Here is a 17,118-nt window from a genome sequence, read left to right as displayed (position 1 = left end):
AGGCAGAGAGAAGGGTGGGGGGTGGGGGGGTTGGATGGAGAAGTGAGAGTTGAAGTGAGCGAGGGGGGACAGAAATAGCCGGCACACTGTTTTATAGGGTCTGCACACAGCAATGATTAATGTGGCCGGGCCAGGGGATGGAATTAGATGGTGCACACGTTGAGATAACCAAGTTCATCTGAAGGTACTTCCACACGGCAGCTGGCCACTGGCCAAAGGTACTTAGCCTCAGAGGAAACTGAGGAGATTGACCCTGCGTTATTACAGCAGGCCAGACACAATGTTAAAGACAAGTCCGAGATACACTCAGCAGGGTTTAATATAACATAACAATATGGATATGTAAGCCTAAACACTGAACATGTAGCAGTGAGCATTGCTGGCTTGACACAGGAAAGCTCTACTTTAATTTTGAAGTTATAACAAGAGAAGACTGTGATTTAAACATTTTAGTTTTTGGGGTTTTCCCTTTCCTGTTGTTTGTTATATAGGTTTTTGTGCCTGGAATTGCAAAGGATCAAAGTTCCCCTGCCTGAAACGCCTCCATTGGACTTCTTTGTTTACTTCCGTAACATAATTAAATCACCATATAACCCTCTCACTTCTATTGGCTAGGCCTCCAACACATTGAACGTGAAAGGCCAAGGGGCGGGACATCTCTAAGCTAACCAATCAGAGCAGGCTGGGCTCTGGTTTCAGGGGTAACAGAGGTGCTGCAGCACAGGCAGGCAGTATGAGGAAAATAAAGAGCTTTTTGAACATTAAAGTGTCGAAGCAGAGGCACAACATACAATGATGACCTGAACATTAGCATAATAGGGCCACTCTATAGTGCAGAGCTTAGAATGAGCCAATTACAACACAACCTTATCTTAGATAATACTCACCTAAAATATAATTAAAAAAACACTTGTGATTTCATGATCGCAATTAGTTAACATTAGTTAAAAATAAGAGATAAAGAAAACAAACGTTAAGAGCATTGTCGTTGTTGGTCTTTATTTAATCATTATTTAGTTTTAGCAATGTCTATTACATTACTTACAATAACTTAATAAATAACTGCTGATACTGCTGTTTGATCATAATTCATATTTTGTTACTCAATTTGCCAATTCAATCTGTGCATCTATTCTTAACATCTTATAGTAAATGTAACTTAATGACCATGATTTAACTATGAACGCTGAAGAGAAGGTAAATCAAAACAAGTAGTCATTCAAAAGGAATGTCAATAGGTGCCTGACAGAACTGATTGATGATGGGCCTTAAACATGAATTGTTTAAAAACTGTTGATTGACTTTACTGTAACGTCCTGGAGCTTCCTTTGAGTATGTTGACTGTTCATAATGAAAACAGGTACATTTCAACACAGAAAATACATCTTGGCTCTAAAAGTCAACTCAATTTGTAAAACAAAATGGCATTTAAAAGAAAATGCCTCAGCTTCTTGAAACCATGCTATATTTTTTATCTTTGAACTTCCCCCACACTATCAACCAAGAGGAAGTTGGTGAAAGCCGAACAGTCACACGGTAAGCAATGTGACTCTCAAGGAGTCAATTATGCAAAAGCACTTTGCATAATTAACTCATTTTACAAAAGACAGAGACGACAATGGATTAAATGTTTCATATTCAAGTGAACAGAGTCATCACGTTCATCGAAAGAAAGATATAGAAAGAAAACATTCCAGCATTAACCCCTGGGATCGTCTCAGGTCAGATGTAGATTTGCTTAGAGACACAGCTCTGAATTATCTATGCATCGAGCACAGGTGTAGTTTAGTTAGCGTGACAGCAAGAGTTCAAATGATCCCAGCAGAAAGTATTAGCAAATAAACAATATCAATGTCTAATGTGTAGTTTTAGGGCTGCAACTAAGGAGTATTTCAAGTATCAATTCACATTTTATCGCATTGCAAAACATAAAAAGTCAGAAAATATTGAAAAATGTCATTTATCATTTAACACAGTCCAAACATGAAGGATATTCAGTTTCATAGGACGGCCGGCTCACATTTAGAGAGTGTGTGTAACTTTCCTCACACAGATCCTTACCTCAGATAAAGCTTCAGTGTACTGGTTATCGTCTTCACGTCCCAGTCCTCGCCGGTGGACAGATCCATGTCAATGTTCGTCTCATCTGGATGAATCACAATCAAGAAACGGATTTTTACGGAAAGTGACATTACCCGAAGAGACAACCAAAAGCAGAAGCTAACTGTTGTTTTTGCATAAAGCAGCGAAATAGTCTTTGTGGTTTTGTGGGCAGCCTAGAGAGCCAAAATATATAATATAAATATGTTACTTGTAATTAGCCATGTGAGGATTAAAGCAGCGCTTCCAGCCCTGGGCGTAGAGTCGAACCTCAGTGGAAATGGAAGAAAGTCACATCTTCTGTAGGGTGCTGCTGTTTCTACACTCGTTACAAGTTTAATTAATCCCTCACTACTTCTACAGCTCCATGGAGACTCTGGGGCCGTGTTGCGCTGAACATTCAGGCGGCTTTAGTGACACCTTAAGTAACCTCTGATGAATGAAAGAGGATGTGGAAGTGCAATGTGTCAGTGAGTCAGACACATGTACTGTACAGGGCTCAGGTCACCGCGCAGACTTTAGCTTTGTGGGTGTTAGCTGGTCTTTGACATGGACATTTTTATTTCATTCAAGCACTCTAGTCAGTCAGGAGGATTGTGTGTTTCTCAACCTTCTCTGTCCACAGAATGGCTTGTCCAATATCAACGTCTGAAGCAAATGCTTTTAAGGAGTGTTTGTAGCCAAGGTGCCTCTGCAAGTGTGTGTGTGTGTGTGTGTGTGTGTGTGTGTGTGTGTGTGTGTGTGTGTGTGTGTGTGTGTGTGTGTGTGTGTGTGTGTGTGTGTGTGTGTGTGTGTGTGTGTGTGTGTGTGTGTGTGTGTGTGTGTGTGTGTGTGTGTGTGTGTGTGTGTGTGTGTGTGTGTGTGCGTGCGTGCGTGCGTGCGTGCGTGCGTGCGTGCGTGCGTGTGTGGAGACGGATGGGGTCTGCTCAGGCTCTGAAGTCTGCTCTTGCACAAACAGGCTTACATTTTGTAGGTCAAGGACACACAGAAACATTTTTGGCAGCAGCAGATGGAGTAGCATTGATTATGGCAGTGCTGACCATANATAACTTTTCAGTAACATTACTCACTACATGGACACATTTTGAAATGAAAGTGTGTGTGTGTGTGTGTGTGTGTGTGTGTGTGTGTGTGTGTGTGTGTGTGTGTGTGTGTGTGGAGACGGATGGGGTCTGCTCAGGCTCTGAAGTCTGCTCTTGCACAAACAGGCTTACATTTTGTAGGTCAAGGACACACAGAAACATTTTTGGCAGCAGCAGCAGATGGAGTAGCATTGATTATGGCAGTGCTGACCATAAAGCAGAAGCAGGTCCAAATATACAATGCTTTGTTATTTTACCTTAGGCATAGATCAAGCCCCTTGGGGGATTACATAACTGTGTGGTGGCTGTAGCATAGCATCTAAAGTTGGAACTGCAGCTCCCATGAGACAGTTAGATGCCGAAAAACATTTTTGCTATACAGATCCATTATGCAGGAAGAGTTTGGTAAACTAGGAGAACATGGATGGACCATTGCACACTTTTTAAAACTCAGAGTTGACTTGAAAAACTGTTTCCAACTATACCAGATATCATCATATCACATCATATCATGCAATGATGGTAAAACAATTAAATAAATAAGTGTAGATATCTGCAATGTCATCAATCACAACAATGCATGTATATGTGACAGGTGTGATGTAGACATGTTGAATTGTACCAACAGTTTAAAAAAGATGACAAGTGGGTGTCAACGGGTAAAAGGATGTGCTTTTACAGGTTGGTGCAGTGATGAGAATGCCTACTTGCTTCTCCTTTAATCACTGATTGCTTCCTGTAGGTAATGACCACATGTATTTCCTTGTTGTTTTTAAATAGCCCACCAAGCTGCCTGTATGCTTCAAATATAGATTTTAAATGTTTTTGAAATTGACGCCCGCATCAAGCTGTGATTAGGGATTTCTGTTCCTCCAGTTTTTCTTTATTACATTATATATGTAACTATTTCTGTAAGCTTAATGTTAGCAGCGGCAAGTGCAACAGTATTAATGTCTTTCAGAAAATACTGTCTGAAGTCAAAATAATATCGGGTCCCTCCCCTCTCCAGCTTTTAACTCCTCCTGTAAGAGAGGACGTGCAGAGCCACTACATTCGATTGACAAAGGGGTGTACAAGGTTATTTTGTTTAAGTATAACCTGATTTGCTTTGTAACCTCTTGTGGGTTCTGGACTCTCACTGGTCTATAGGGCGAGTGGAAAACTGTGTTACAAGAGTCATCAATCATGGTTTCAAGATCTTGTTTTGAATTAATGTTGTTTAACACAAGAAGAAAGCAGCATACACATTTTAGGCATTGGGTCAGCACTCTGGGACAAATGAATGTATACTCATTACCGGTCTAAATTATGAGAACGTGGAATTGAACAGTTAGTTCATTCCTCACATCTTTCCTCAAATGTGCCTCGCTCTGCAAGTATATCTATAGAACTAAGACGTCTTACTCAGCAGCTGTGATGGCCATATCCCATCCAACCCTTACTCCCTTGCCTCAGCCCACTTGTACTTCCTGGTATGTTGTTTCCTGACACTCAATAGGTGCTGCTCTCTTTGATTTGACTGTATATGATGGGAAACTTGTTTTCTATCACTGTCCTCTCTGATTGGACCCTGGCCATGTCGGTGGGTGAGGGATGAAAAGGAGGAGGAGTGGGAGGACCAAAGTCTTTCTTAAGGGTTTAAAGCTCACTGCACCCACTCACTGTGAACAGTTGAATGCATGAAAGGTTAGCAAACGTTTTGGTTTTTGTAGAAGTAGTACTACCTCGGTCATTTCATGGATAACATCTAAGTTGTGTTTCAGGCCATATAATAATCAGGCAGTGAAGCAAACATTTAAAGTGTAAGTATTATCTGTATTTTCCCCCTTAGTCACAATATTATGTGGAATGTCAAGCCCACAGACGAACACAATGTGCATACTGCTTACTGCACATATTTCTTGTTTCATATCCTATAATTCATTCATAGCATTCTATTTGTAAATGACTGCTTTATTGTATTGCTATTTAACCATATTTTATTACGGTGTCCTTAAAGATTTTTTGTTTCATATTAGATTTCTTGTTTTATATTTTTTGTCTGCACCATGACATCAAGTCAAATTCCTCGTATGTGTGAACCTACCTGGCAATAAACCTGTTTCTGATTCTGATTCTGATCTGAACACTTATTTCACTATACTCTGGCTTTAAAACACTTTTAAGAGTGCAGCAGCAGAGTGTTAATGGAGTCCACAGCATGAGTCGGCACGTGGTGGGGCTGGATTTGGAGAGGAAGCTGAGACAGGCTGACGGCTGCCTGAGTTTGTTGTCATTCTGAACACAGAGCTGAAAGTGAGCTGGTGTCTGGTAGAGACGGCAGGGAACCAGAGAGCAGACAGCGAGCAATAGAAAGGACAGAGGACAAGCTCGATAGAAAAAGGACTTGAGTGAAAGGGATTCAAGACGAGTGAAAATGAGAAAATGGACTGATAACTAAGCCAGCCACGTGTGCTAGAGGCAGTTTTTAGGGGTGTGTTAATGGATCAAAAGCCAGAAAGGGCGGGAGGGGTGCTGTCTGCCTGTCTGGGGGATATTCAACTAAATTAATTAAAGTTTAGATAAGCCCAAGCACTTGTTGCACTTTAAAGGGACACGTTGGGATGAGTCATGGGCCGATTGTCAGGAAGTATATTTTTTAATATCGACTCGACAGTCACATCCATTATGTCAACACACTCAATTCACTGCGAGCAACCTAACATCACAGAGGAAGTGCAGTATAGCTTGTACATTTGACTAAGCTCTTAACGGGAAGAGTTCCCGTTAAGAGCTTAGTCAAATGTACAAGCTATGTAAAATACATTTCAAAGGCAGAAAGAAAAGACAATAATTTGACTTACCAATCATTAATGAGAGGAGCTTCTGGACCTTGGAGGACACCCCAACAACTCTGTACAGGCCTTGGTCATTAATACCTGATAGATAATACAAAAGAAAAAACGTTATTTGTATAGCACTCATCTTAATGAAGTTGAAAAATGGACAGAATATTATATGATATACATACACACAACGACAACCCTGTTTGTGTTTATGGAAACAATATATCAGATATAAGAATATGTCAATCAAATTCAGTGAGATAAACATTTGCATAAAGAAATGTTGCGTGACTTTTGTAAAACCCCAATGGAAAAGAGGTCAGATGAGCGTGAGAACACTGAGGCAATTGAATAAGAACTTCAGTGCGACGCAGTGAAAGCATTAGTAGTATATGCAGTGACACTTCCTGCAGTACCTGCCACTCTGCCTTGTTTCAATGTTGGAGCAAGTGTGCCCCCTTGTGGACAGATAACGATACTGCACCAATTCTCATGTCATATACAGTATCCTCCAATTAACACTGAGCTTTTCTTTATATACATATGTGAAGCTCACCTCTCGTCTCTATGGCGCTGATAGAGTTCTTCATAAAACTCAAACCCACTTCGTCCAGCTGGGCATCAACTGCAGCAGGAAGACAAACAAAAACAAAAACCAACAACTGTTAAGAGAATTACTAATATGCGTTTACAGATACAAAGTCTAGTACAACTAGATGTCTTACTTCCTCTTTCTTTGGAATAAGTCCTCCCAAGATAGTGTCCAAACTGTAAAAGAAAATAACATCATCATCATCATCATCATCATCATCATCATCATCATCATCATCATCATCATGACTATTTCAAGTTGATCAATCAAATCAATCAATCAATCAATGTTTATTTATATAGCCCAATATCACAAATGTTACATTTGTCTCAGTGGACTTCACAGTTTGTACAGAATATCAGTATGACAATACGACACCCTCTGTCCTTAGACCCTCACATCGTACAAGGAAAAACTTCCAGAGAAAAACCCCACAGTTTAATGAGGGGAACATGGGAGAAACCTCAGGGAGAGCAACAGAGGAGGGATCCCTCTCCCAGGACGGACAGACGTGCAATAGATGCCGTGTGTAAATTGAAAAGATAATACATTTGCAACATCAAGTATGCTCAGACCTTGTGTAAGGCAGGGAATTGCAGGTATATGGAAGTGTATTGAAGTAAAAAGACGGCAGTGAAACCGAATACAGTGAGGCTACATGAGTAGAGTGTGAGTGGTAGATGATGACAGAGTGCAGGCAGCTGACTCACAGGTTCCTTGCCACCCATGGCCTCCATCCAAAACTTGTGGTCATCCTCTGACAGAGCCTGTACTGTTAGCACAGTGCCGGGCCTGTAAAAACACCACACCACATTAACATTAGACAAAGCCTGGGAGGAACAGTACAGTAAGGCGTTAGGGGATGACAGTGTCAATATCAAAAATGATCAAATTAGTTTAGGACACATGCACCTTTGAAGTGCAGCAACAAATGTGATCCCTATTAGTCATCCAAGCTGGTTTATGAGACATGGGACCAGGCGGATATCAGGTTTCTCATCTCAATCAGAATGAATGTGAGGACTCGTGTTTCCATACTAAATGTGGGGTATTGCTTTTCTATTTATACAACAGAAAAAGGGCAGGGTAGAGTTAAGTTAAGACAAACTTAGGGGTCTATTCCTGTAGGGCACAGCAGGGTGTGACAAATCCTCCAAGCTAAGTGTGTGTGGGCAGCCCTCCGACACAAATCCTGCTCTCCTACCCTCTGCAATCCAACTCACTTAGCAGTAACTGAAACAGCGAGTGTGAGGAGCTAAGATCTTTAGCAAGACTGTTAATGTGGAATATCAGATCATATATGTGCTCTTTGGACAAGGCACATGGGTTTTTGTTGTTTTCACTGATATTTTTTTTTTTTTATCATACATTTTTTATTGCAAAATCTTCGATTTACAACACAGTACAGAAGACAATTCAGGTTGCACAACATTTTGGATTAATTCAATCCCATCCCTCTATCCTACATCCCACCCACCTACCCACCCCCACCCACCCGGGGCAACAATATAACAATAACAATATCCCCTCAGGGATAGCATTCTTGTTTGGAGATATTAGTTATTAATTCATTAATAATAATAATAATAATAATAATGATATATATATAATAATAAACTGATATTAAAGAGTCATCCAAGAGAAACTTTCAAAAACGAAATGTGACATTTAGACATGGACAAATTAATAACTGTAACTACAAGCATAATACAAATACAGTGTTTATTTGAAAACAGTGTTTCAGGTGGCGACGTACCGGTCTGTTATGTCGAGTTCTAAGCAGAACCTCCTGTCCAACACGTCTGTCGTTTTGCGGAGACAGGATTTAAGCGTGACGGACTCAGTCTCACCCTGAAAACAAAAAGACCAAACTTTACTGTACAGAATGTTGTAATAACAAAGTAATAAAGATAGCACAGCATTTGAAAAATCAAACATGGCAAAGTGGCCGAGATATGATAGAAATAGTTTGCTATTGATAACCCAAGATTCTATTTGTTCTATGACTACTCACAATCTTGCCACCAGATCTGTGGTCAAAGGTCACCATGTGCAGGATCTTCTGCTTTTTGACAAACGTGGAGTAACGCTTCACCCAACTTGAGCCAAAGGGAGGTGGTCCTGGGGAAAAAAGGATGCGAAACAGACATTCAACTTGAGCTGTGACGTTAAAGTACAATTTCATGCAAAACGATGTTGTTTCCAGCCTCTCAAATACCGCATATATATTCCCTTCTTTTCTCACTATATCAAATTTAACTGAATGTTTTTTGTGTTTTAGACATTATCTTGGACTTGGACAATATGTGGTGCTTTACATGGACCAAACAAATAATGGTTTAAAAAAGTGAATTACCTGCAGATTGATTGAACAATGAACAAAATAACAACTCTTTTACATGGTCTGTTTTTTTAGGAATATTCTGCAGATGCATCAGACTGCATGACGCTGTTTAGATTTGCATTTCAACATGGATGTTTTATTCATATTGGGAATGAAAGAACATAACTTTTCAGTCCAGAATTGCACACAAGAACACCTTAGATAACGTGAATAACAACATACAGTAAGTACAAAAAACAAGTTGTGTTTTTCAAAATCCCCTTTGGACCCTGACATAGGGCGGTGTATTTTTGGAGAGTTTGTCATGTGCCTTGACTTTATTTCCTTGCAGTAGAGTGTGTGTTATGAATGGGCGTAATATGACTCCCAATATTAGAATACATGAGAACTATAAAAAGGTCTTACGTTTTTCCTGAACATAGAGGTAGCCTTCGAAGCTGATAGCGCTGGTCTGCCTGTAATCCTGAGGTGCGTCCTTTATCCTCTTCATCAGCTCGTACACCTCTGACCGCGCGCCCTCAAATCGACTCCTCGTCTGGGGGGGGAGAGGAAGCAAACACATGCTCCAGGAAGTCACTTCCTGATGCTCAGCGGTTAGGTAGGACGACCTTGCTAATGAGAGGTCGCTGCAAACCAAAACTTATGAGCTTCCCTTGGAAACCCCTTTTATTTCCATGAAATCAGCTGAGTGCTTGGAAGCTATCTGAATCTAAGAATGAAACCGAGATATGGCACTGCATAAGAGAAACCAAACCGATGGAGGTAGGTAGTGAACAGGCGGTTGAAAAAAGGTAAAACATGATGTGGTATCAGAATCTTTTCTCAGGAGTTGGGGGCCAAAATGGAGACGAAAAGGAAAGTACATTCTGGACTTGTATCTGACGGATAGACAGAGAGAGAAGTCCAAAGGTCCATGACGCTCTGTTTGGAGCTGTGTTGTTAATGTTAGGTAGGAATGATTTTTTAAGTACCATGGGAACTTTATAAACTGTTATGAAGGTTTTATTACATGGGCCCTCTCTGCCCTTGAGGTAAGATTGTTCAATTTTCCCTCCGAATCGTATAACGCTCAACATGTTTTCTATTCGTAAGGTAAATCACATATAGAGGCAATTGTTGTCATTGTCTCATCCTGCCCAAAGTACAGATATAACCTTCTTACATTCTGAATATTGATCTGCAGAGCTCTTTTATAATGGTCAAAGTCCTTGGCGAGCTCGAAGCCCTGATGATAGAAGGTGAAGACTGTCTGAAAGAAGGCCAGCATCTAGAAAGATCACAACACAGGGAACAAATGATAAGAGATGTTAATCCAAAGAGTCAGCAAGTGAAAGAGAAACTCATATCAAAATCACTTCTAACCCCATGTGACATATCCTATACTGCCCTTCGCTTTCATTAAACTGAAAAAGACAAGCCACGTCAGTGCTGACACCGAGCTGCGTCACTCACCGGCTCCACACACTCAAACTTCTTCCTCTCCTGGATCTCCTGCAGTTTGCACACATATTCCAGTGACTCCTCCTGAAAGTGCAGCCTCACGTTTTCCACCTGGAGGTCTGCCTGTGGAGGTGGAGAACACACACAGTGATGATTACAGAGGGACGCATGGAAGCAAAGAAGAAACATTGTGATCACTGCGACACAGTGTCATTTGAGGTTTCGCCCTGTTATGGCACTACGCTGTTTGTTCTAATGTGAGCTGTCATAAATCTTTCACTGAAATTGTTTAAACAATTATAAACAGTTTTATTCATTATAACTATTTTTTTTTGGTATTTCATAGTAACTCAATATGTTGATTTTTGATTCAGATTGAAATGAAAAGTTGAAGTGAAAGTTGTATATGCTTGTTTGCATTGTTTTTGTTTAATGTTGTGCTGCATTTTCATCCTAATGAGACTTTTACCTGGTCAAATTCTTGCTAAGGGGATATTATGGTTGGTTGGTTGGTTGGTTGGTTAGTTGGTTGGTTGGTTGGTTGGTTGGTTGGTTAGTGCTCTACCAAATATTCAAAACATTGTTCTATATATAGCTCAAAATAACAGGTTTGTCTCAGAGGGTTGCATAATCTTTTCAACATACAACACCCTCTGTCCTTATACTTTTGAATCTGATGAAAATAGTATATACTGAAATACCCCAAAAACTATAAAAGCAAAACAACATACTCAAAAAATTCCTCAAGAATACTAACGAAAGTGCAACAAAAGAAGTTCCCTCTGCTGAACTGACGTGTATAGACAGAGGACACAGTCAACTGTAACCATGGGGCAATTTAGAGTTGCTAGTTAATCTACAGCAACCTGCCTTTCTTTGCACTGTGGGAAGCACCCAGAGCACCCAGACGGGGGCAGGACGGGGGCGGGGGAGATTTGTTTACTTTTTGCTGTGAGAGCACAACGCAAACTACTGTGCCATCCCAGAAGTACAGTGAACATCAAAGAACTGCTGAGTAGCAATGCTTGAATATAGAAGGAATACAATATAGCATTTATAAATGGATACTTTATTAAGGTATACCAAGATTTGTAATGTAACACAACGAAAGCAACTTTAATACGTAATAAACCTTCTTACTACAGCAGAATAACTGGCTGATATCCTCTCAAACTTAAAGTCAACTACTAAGTTCACGTTATGGTACTATAGTCGCCAATAATGCAAGTCAACACTTTCACATTTGAAGAATATTACGAATTTGTGTGAAATTATAAATAAAAGATTTATTAAACCGTAAATGAAATGGTCTTTTACTTGTGTGACACTATCCTCGTGTTGGCTACAATGTTGGTGACATTCTTATGTAGACAAAAACGTACAGTATGTAAACACAACAGGCAACATCGGGGACAGCAGCAATTATTAAGGTCAGTCAATATATTACATAATATGTCAATAATGTAATTAGCATGACAGGCCTAAGTTAACATACTGACTTACATAATATATGCTTCTGTTTATCGAGTTGCATTTAAAACTGTGGCAGTGTTGTGGCCAGGAACAAATCACAGGGTCTATTTATTCAAGTCGGATAGAAATCAGTGTTGGTGTTCCACAGGAGTCACAGAGAACAGAACAGCCAGCAGTCATGACGTCAACCACTTCAAGTGTCCTCACTGCTTGTGTATACAACATATGGGTACTGTAAGCCTTAAATGGCTACATGGCATGGCAAAGACAAGATGGAAAAAAAACATAGTTTAGTGCAGGTTGCTAAATCCTCCACATATAAAATGTCCATGTCATGGTACTGTAGCATGGATTGTTCCCTAAGCTACAGCAATCAAGTTTGACCTTGGCAGTACAGCTGTGTGAGCACACATTTCCTTTTGATACAAGCCAGGAAAAGTGTTGCTGCAAGGCATGTTAGTGGAAACCCACATGGTCCAGAAGGCTTTGCAGCGAGGCACTTCCCCCATGGCACCAGAGGCCGAAATTAAAAACAGGGACTTTCAAACTAAACAAAAGTACTGTTTTGTCTCTTTTGCCCTCATAATGAATTGGTTTTCTGCATGTCACATGTATGTGTTGGATAGTTTAGGCAAGGATAAATACCTCTTGTAGCTGGGGCTCTTTCTTCTTTGCCGACATATTCAGAAGCTTTTCCAGAGAGCTGTAGTACTTCTCCGTTTCTTTCTCATACCTCTTTCTTTCCGCCTTAGAAAGATAGTGGAGTAAAAGCAGAAAGGGAAAACAAAAAAACTTGATTAATGTTGAGGACAAAGGAGTCAAAACTGTTATTGGTACAATTAATCTGCTATTGCCACCCAACTGTAAAATATGGATTTGTTAAGAATCATTAGGGTACACCAAGCAAACAAATGGATCAACTAAGAGCTAAACCACACATGTTGGGAACAAATAAACATCATACATTACCCTTACTACACCAAGATGGTCTTTCCTGAACTTCTCCAGGGGTTTCATTAAGGTTTCTGTGATGTTTCTCATCTAAACAAGGAACGGAGAACATAATGAAGCCTTCATTATAGCGCAAGTCAATGAAAACCCCCATTGATATTTCATACTGTGTGACACAAAGGTTTTTCCAGCTTGTTTTGACACTAGTAAAGAATGGCTGGTACTAAATGACATCATTATTGGTTGTTTGATGGAGTGACAATTTAAAAGTTATTTTAAACCAAAAGTCAAATCCAATAGTGTATTAGGGAATTGTGACAACCCTAATAACTATTTTTAATAATAGATTTTTTTCTTCCAGTAATGAAATGAATGGATTCTTCCTCATCCCTCCAGTGCTTCTGCTATGCTGGCTGTAAGACATGTCTGTGCCTGCACAGCCATCCTACCTTTCCTAACTGTGCACTGTGATGTCATCCCACTATGCTGAGCAGGGTGTTTACCATTTATGATCTGAGCCAGGCGCTACAACAGTCATCTCAGTCGGCTTCTGATGATGGGCCCTAACCTCAGACTCTACAGACAGACATTACAACACAAGGGCTGCTCATGGAAAGTAGCAAACACTCAATTGTTTATTTCTGTCAGAAGAAGAGGAATGTATTTCTTAAGAAAGTATTCAACACTATCTCTTGCCATCAAACTACTAAGGAATCTTCAAATGAGGAGCTTTTACAAGTGTATTACATAACATCTACAGATCACAAATAAATCACAACACAAGAGGGTGCATCATGTCTTTTATCACAGAATTGTCATAGCGACACTTACAAAACACTTCAGGGTTGGATTCGTCACCATTAAAACCAGGCTTCCTTTAATAAATCTGTAACTTCCTCCATATTGCTTGTGTGATTTCAGTGGTTTACAAATTATCAACCTTGACGACGCTCTCGATGCAGGAGCTGTTTTTATGGTGGTGTGTCTTAATGGGCTATATTGTAGCGGACAAGTGGATTCTGTTCTTTCTGCAGCCACTCCCAGGCTGTGTGACAGTGACCTTTAGACAGGCACAAAGGGAGGAACTGCTTGAACACTATCCATAATACTTATACGCTCTCAAGGGAACGGATATGTGCTGCCTGCTTGATGATTGGGCTGTATTGGACATTGGAGGAAATTATATTATGAGTATCTGTCTGGATCTCTGGCAGATGACAGAGGCAGACATTAATAGATGCAAGTTCCAAATATGGGCAGTAACATGTGTAGGCTGGTTGGCAATGCACACACTGCAAGCAGACAAGGTTAAACAATCCATGTGCAATACACCACAGACACACAGGTATTTCCACTGGCTTTCAAGCAGGTTCAAACTGGTTGCTCTCACCATCAGCTCTCTTTGGTCTTCGAGGTTCTTGAGGAATGAGGAGAACTCTTGCAAAGATTCATCTGAAGAAGAAAAAAATCAATCATCGTAATAAATACAGTTATTTTGCATGACTCATTCACACACACACACACACACACACACACACACACACACACACACACACACACACACCTTAAAATACATTATGATTAACAGCTGTTCCCAACACAGGTGCACATCAAAAACTGCTCTTAATTTGCTGCTGGAGAAAGAACTGTAAATAAACATTTAGAGGGCAAGTCTGCACAGTGGTGGCAAAGCCTAGTGGTTAGTTTCCATCATGCGAGGCGGTGAAACCACACTTACCGATACACTTCTCATCATCCGTCTTTGCATCGCCAATATATTCAAACTGAAACTCTCCCAGGTTCTGCGCGAACTTTCGCTGTGCCATCCCAAGCTCTGCAAGAAAATAGAAAAAACATTACAATCATTGCATTTAAAAGGATGCAGAATGCTAAATATATTTTTTCTAAATGTTCTTAACAAAAAAAATAAAAAAACATAAGCAATCGAGAAAAGGATGTCTGATGCTTCACACAAAGTTAACCACTTTGCAAACATCCTGTTTGTCAGCAGTCGGACGAACAGGATGTCAAACTCGGAGGGCAGGTACCACAAGTTAGCACATGCCAAAAGAGAGCAAAGTATATTGAATCATCTGTTTGCCAGTCATAGCTAACACAAATAATCAGAAGATAAATAGTAGGATGCTTGATAGCCTCAGAGAAAAGTTGATGGTATACCTTTGGGTTGCTAAATATAAGCAATTCATTTCAATGTATGTTGTTTATATATAGTATGTTTGTCTTGTCCCGCTGATATAACACTAATGTAATGTACTGTTATATCAGTCACCGCTTAGTCCTTCCTTAAACAAGCATTAGCAACACAGGTAAGTATGGTCTTTTACTAAAACCACTAAAGTATATTCGTACTTGGTTAATACCACAAACTATTTTCAGATATTGATTTAGATGTGTTTCTACAGCACAGATGACAAACAAAAAACAAATTGCCATCTTAGCATAAGTAAACCTGATATTGAAATGTATAGCACAGCTTTTATCAAATGAAAGAAACAAAAGCAGTAACTAACCAGCATCTTTGCTGATTAGCTCCTCATGCCAGATGTAATGAGGCAGAAGAGAGGATTTCATAACAAAACAGGCCTAAACCTTCTGGAAAGACCCTGATCTTCTCTCTGAGGTGTGCGCTCACTCATGTAAGCTAACCCTGAATTATCCCCTGGATCTGCATTAAAACTATTTCAGATTTTGAAAAAAGAAATGATATTTAAGTCCAGCGTCCTCTACAGCCCTTGCATACACAGCAAAAGTCTATTTCCAAACAGTGAAGAGATTCCCTGAGGTGGGATCTCTGACCCACGGCCGTCCCCTAGGGAAGCATGACAGAATTTGGCAGGGGTATTTTAAGACTGGAGCTGTGCAGTATACTGAGGAGCAGTGTCATTGGATTTGGCAGATAGCTAGGGCTCTATTGGGAACAATTAAACTGGGCTATAAAACTGAAAAGAGCTCTGCACACATCTGTATCTGCTAGAGTCACTCCACAGCTGGCTGGAATGTAGAGCTGCAACTAATGAGATCATATTTTATACAGTCATTTTATTAAATAATCTACATGGTCTTTCCAGTATAAGAAAAAGGGTTACATTAATGAGAAATAGCTGTCATTACTTTCAGGAGTGATTTTATCAAACTGCTTCATATAAAACCAGAACAGTTTTGCAACAGAGGAAAATACATTAGTTTGTTCCCTCATTGTTGGAGAAATCCTTTAAAAAAATGATCAACCCATTGGTAAACTATATAGATTTTCTGTTCACAAACAAAGGTCCCGGACTGGATTTAAAGTGGAATGTTGCAGCTATGCATATTGGGCCACAAGGCCATACATGAGCCTCTGTGACTTAGAAGTCAGGCTTAGCTTAATGCTGCAGAGGCCATCCAATATATTCCGATATTTTATAGAAAAAGCCCTGTATTTTCAATAACTTAACAATTACTCTCGACCTTTGCAAATGTGGGCTTTTTTTAAATAAAGATTACAATAAAATGTAATTACAACGTTTGTTTTATTTGCCCTGTTTATTTCTATCCATGTCTACCCCACTCCGGGTTCTCTGAGCAGTGTGTGTACACATGCTATGGATTAAAGCTATAGCAGGGTGCAAAGCCCAAACATGTGAGAGGTGTTGTTGGAAAAGGTCTGCCTGAGCCTGGCACAAAGGGCAAAGCTTCTGTCTCAACACTTCATTTCAAACAGTAACGGCCCCTACACACGGCGGCGTGCGTTGCCGCTTCAACGTTTCTGCCCATTCACTTTGAATGTGGTGACGTCACGATTCGACGAACTGCATTGTGGGAGCAAAGCGTAGCTTCTCTCGCGGTGCTCGCTGCAAAAGTAGAGCAATGTTCTACTTTTGACGCCTCGACGGAGGTGTCAGCCAATCGAATCATATTCCAGTACAAGCTCTAGCCAATCAAACCGCATGCTTGTGTGTCTGGGGCGGGAGATTCATGTGATTGGTTGTTGGTCGAGTTTCAGCCCCCCCCCCGCGGCAACCGACAACGCACGCAGCCGTGTGTAGGAGCCGTAACGGCCCGTCTACACAGCAGCGTTAAAAAAATCTTCTAACGCTTCTGCCCATTCACTTTCCCTCGCTTTTCACCGAACTGCATTGTGGGGAAGCAAAGCGAAGATTTCCAGGATTTCAGGATTTAAAAGTTGAGCAATGTGCAACTTTTGAAGCTGAGGTGGAAGCGTCAGCCAATCAAATCCCGTTTATGCAAATCTGACAGTACAAGCGCTAGCCAATCAAACAATGTGTAAACTGGGAGAGACATACCGCAGTT

General features: G+C 40.4%; 1 protein-coding gene across 1 annotated transcript in view; it reads right to left on the bottom strand.

Moving 5' to 3' along the window:
• The window catches only part of arhgap10 (Rho GTPase activating protein 10), a 58,830-nt gene that overhangs the window by 20,732 nt on the left and 20,980 nt on the right, over positions 1 to 17,118 (bottom strand). Inside the window, exons 4-17 of the mRNA XM_010775546.1 lie at positions 14,546 to 14,641; positions 14,198 to 14,259; positions 12,826 to 12,897; positions 12,502 to 12,603; positions 10,396 to 10,506; positions 10,106 to 10,210; positions 9,349 to 9,478; positions 8,614 to 8,720; positions 8,356 to 8,450; positions 7,310 to 7,391; positions 6,733 to 6,775; positions 6,564 to 6,632; positions 6,026 to 6,100; positions 2,062 to 2,146 (exon numbers count right to left, since the gene is read on the bottom strand). Of these exons, the coding sequence (XP_010773848.1) occupies positions 2,062 to 2,146; positions 6,026 to 6,100; positions 6,564 to 6,632; positions 6,733 to 6,775; positions 7,310 to 7,391; positions 8,356 to 8,450; positions 8,614 to 8,720; positions 9,349 to 9,478; positions 10,106 to 10,210; positions 10,396 to 10,506; positions 12,502 to 12,603; positions 12,826 to 12,897; positions 14,198 to 14,259; positions 14,546 to 14,641 (1,234 nt within the window). The remainder of the gene's footprint in view (positions 1 to 2,061; positions 2,147 to 6,025; positions 6,101 to 6,563; positions 6,633 to 6,732; positions 6,776 to 7,309; positions 7,392 to 8,355; positions 8,451 to 8,613; positions 8,721 to 9,348; positions 9,479 to 10,105; positions 10,211 to 10,395; positions 10,507 to 12,501; positions 12,604 to 12,825; positions 12,898 to 14,197; positions 14,260 to 14,545; positions 14,642 to 17,118) is intronic.

Source organism: Notothenia coriiceps, unplaced genomic scaffold, assembly GCF_000735185.1.
Source record: "Notothenia coriiceps isolate Sejong01 unplaced genomic scaffold, NC01 NC01_scaffold00015798, whole genome shotgun sequence".
NCBI classification, from domain to species: Eukaryota; Metazoa; Chordata; class Actinopteri; order Perciformes; family Nototheniidae; genus Notothenia; species Notothenia coriiceps.
Note: the sequence above shows the minus strand (reverse complement) of the source record. Positions and strands in the feature narration are given on the sequence as shown.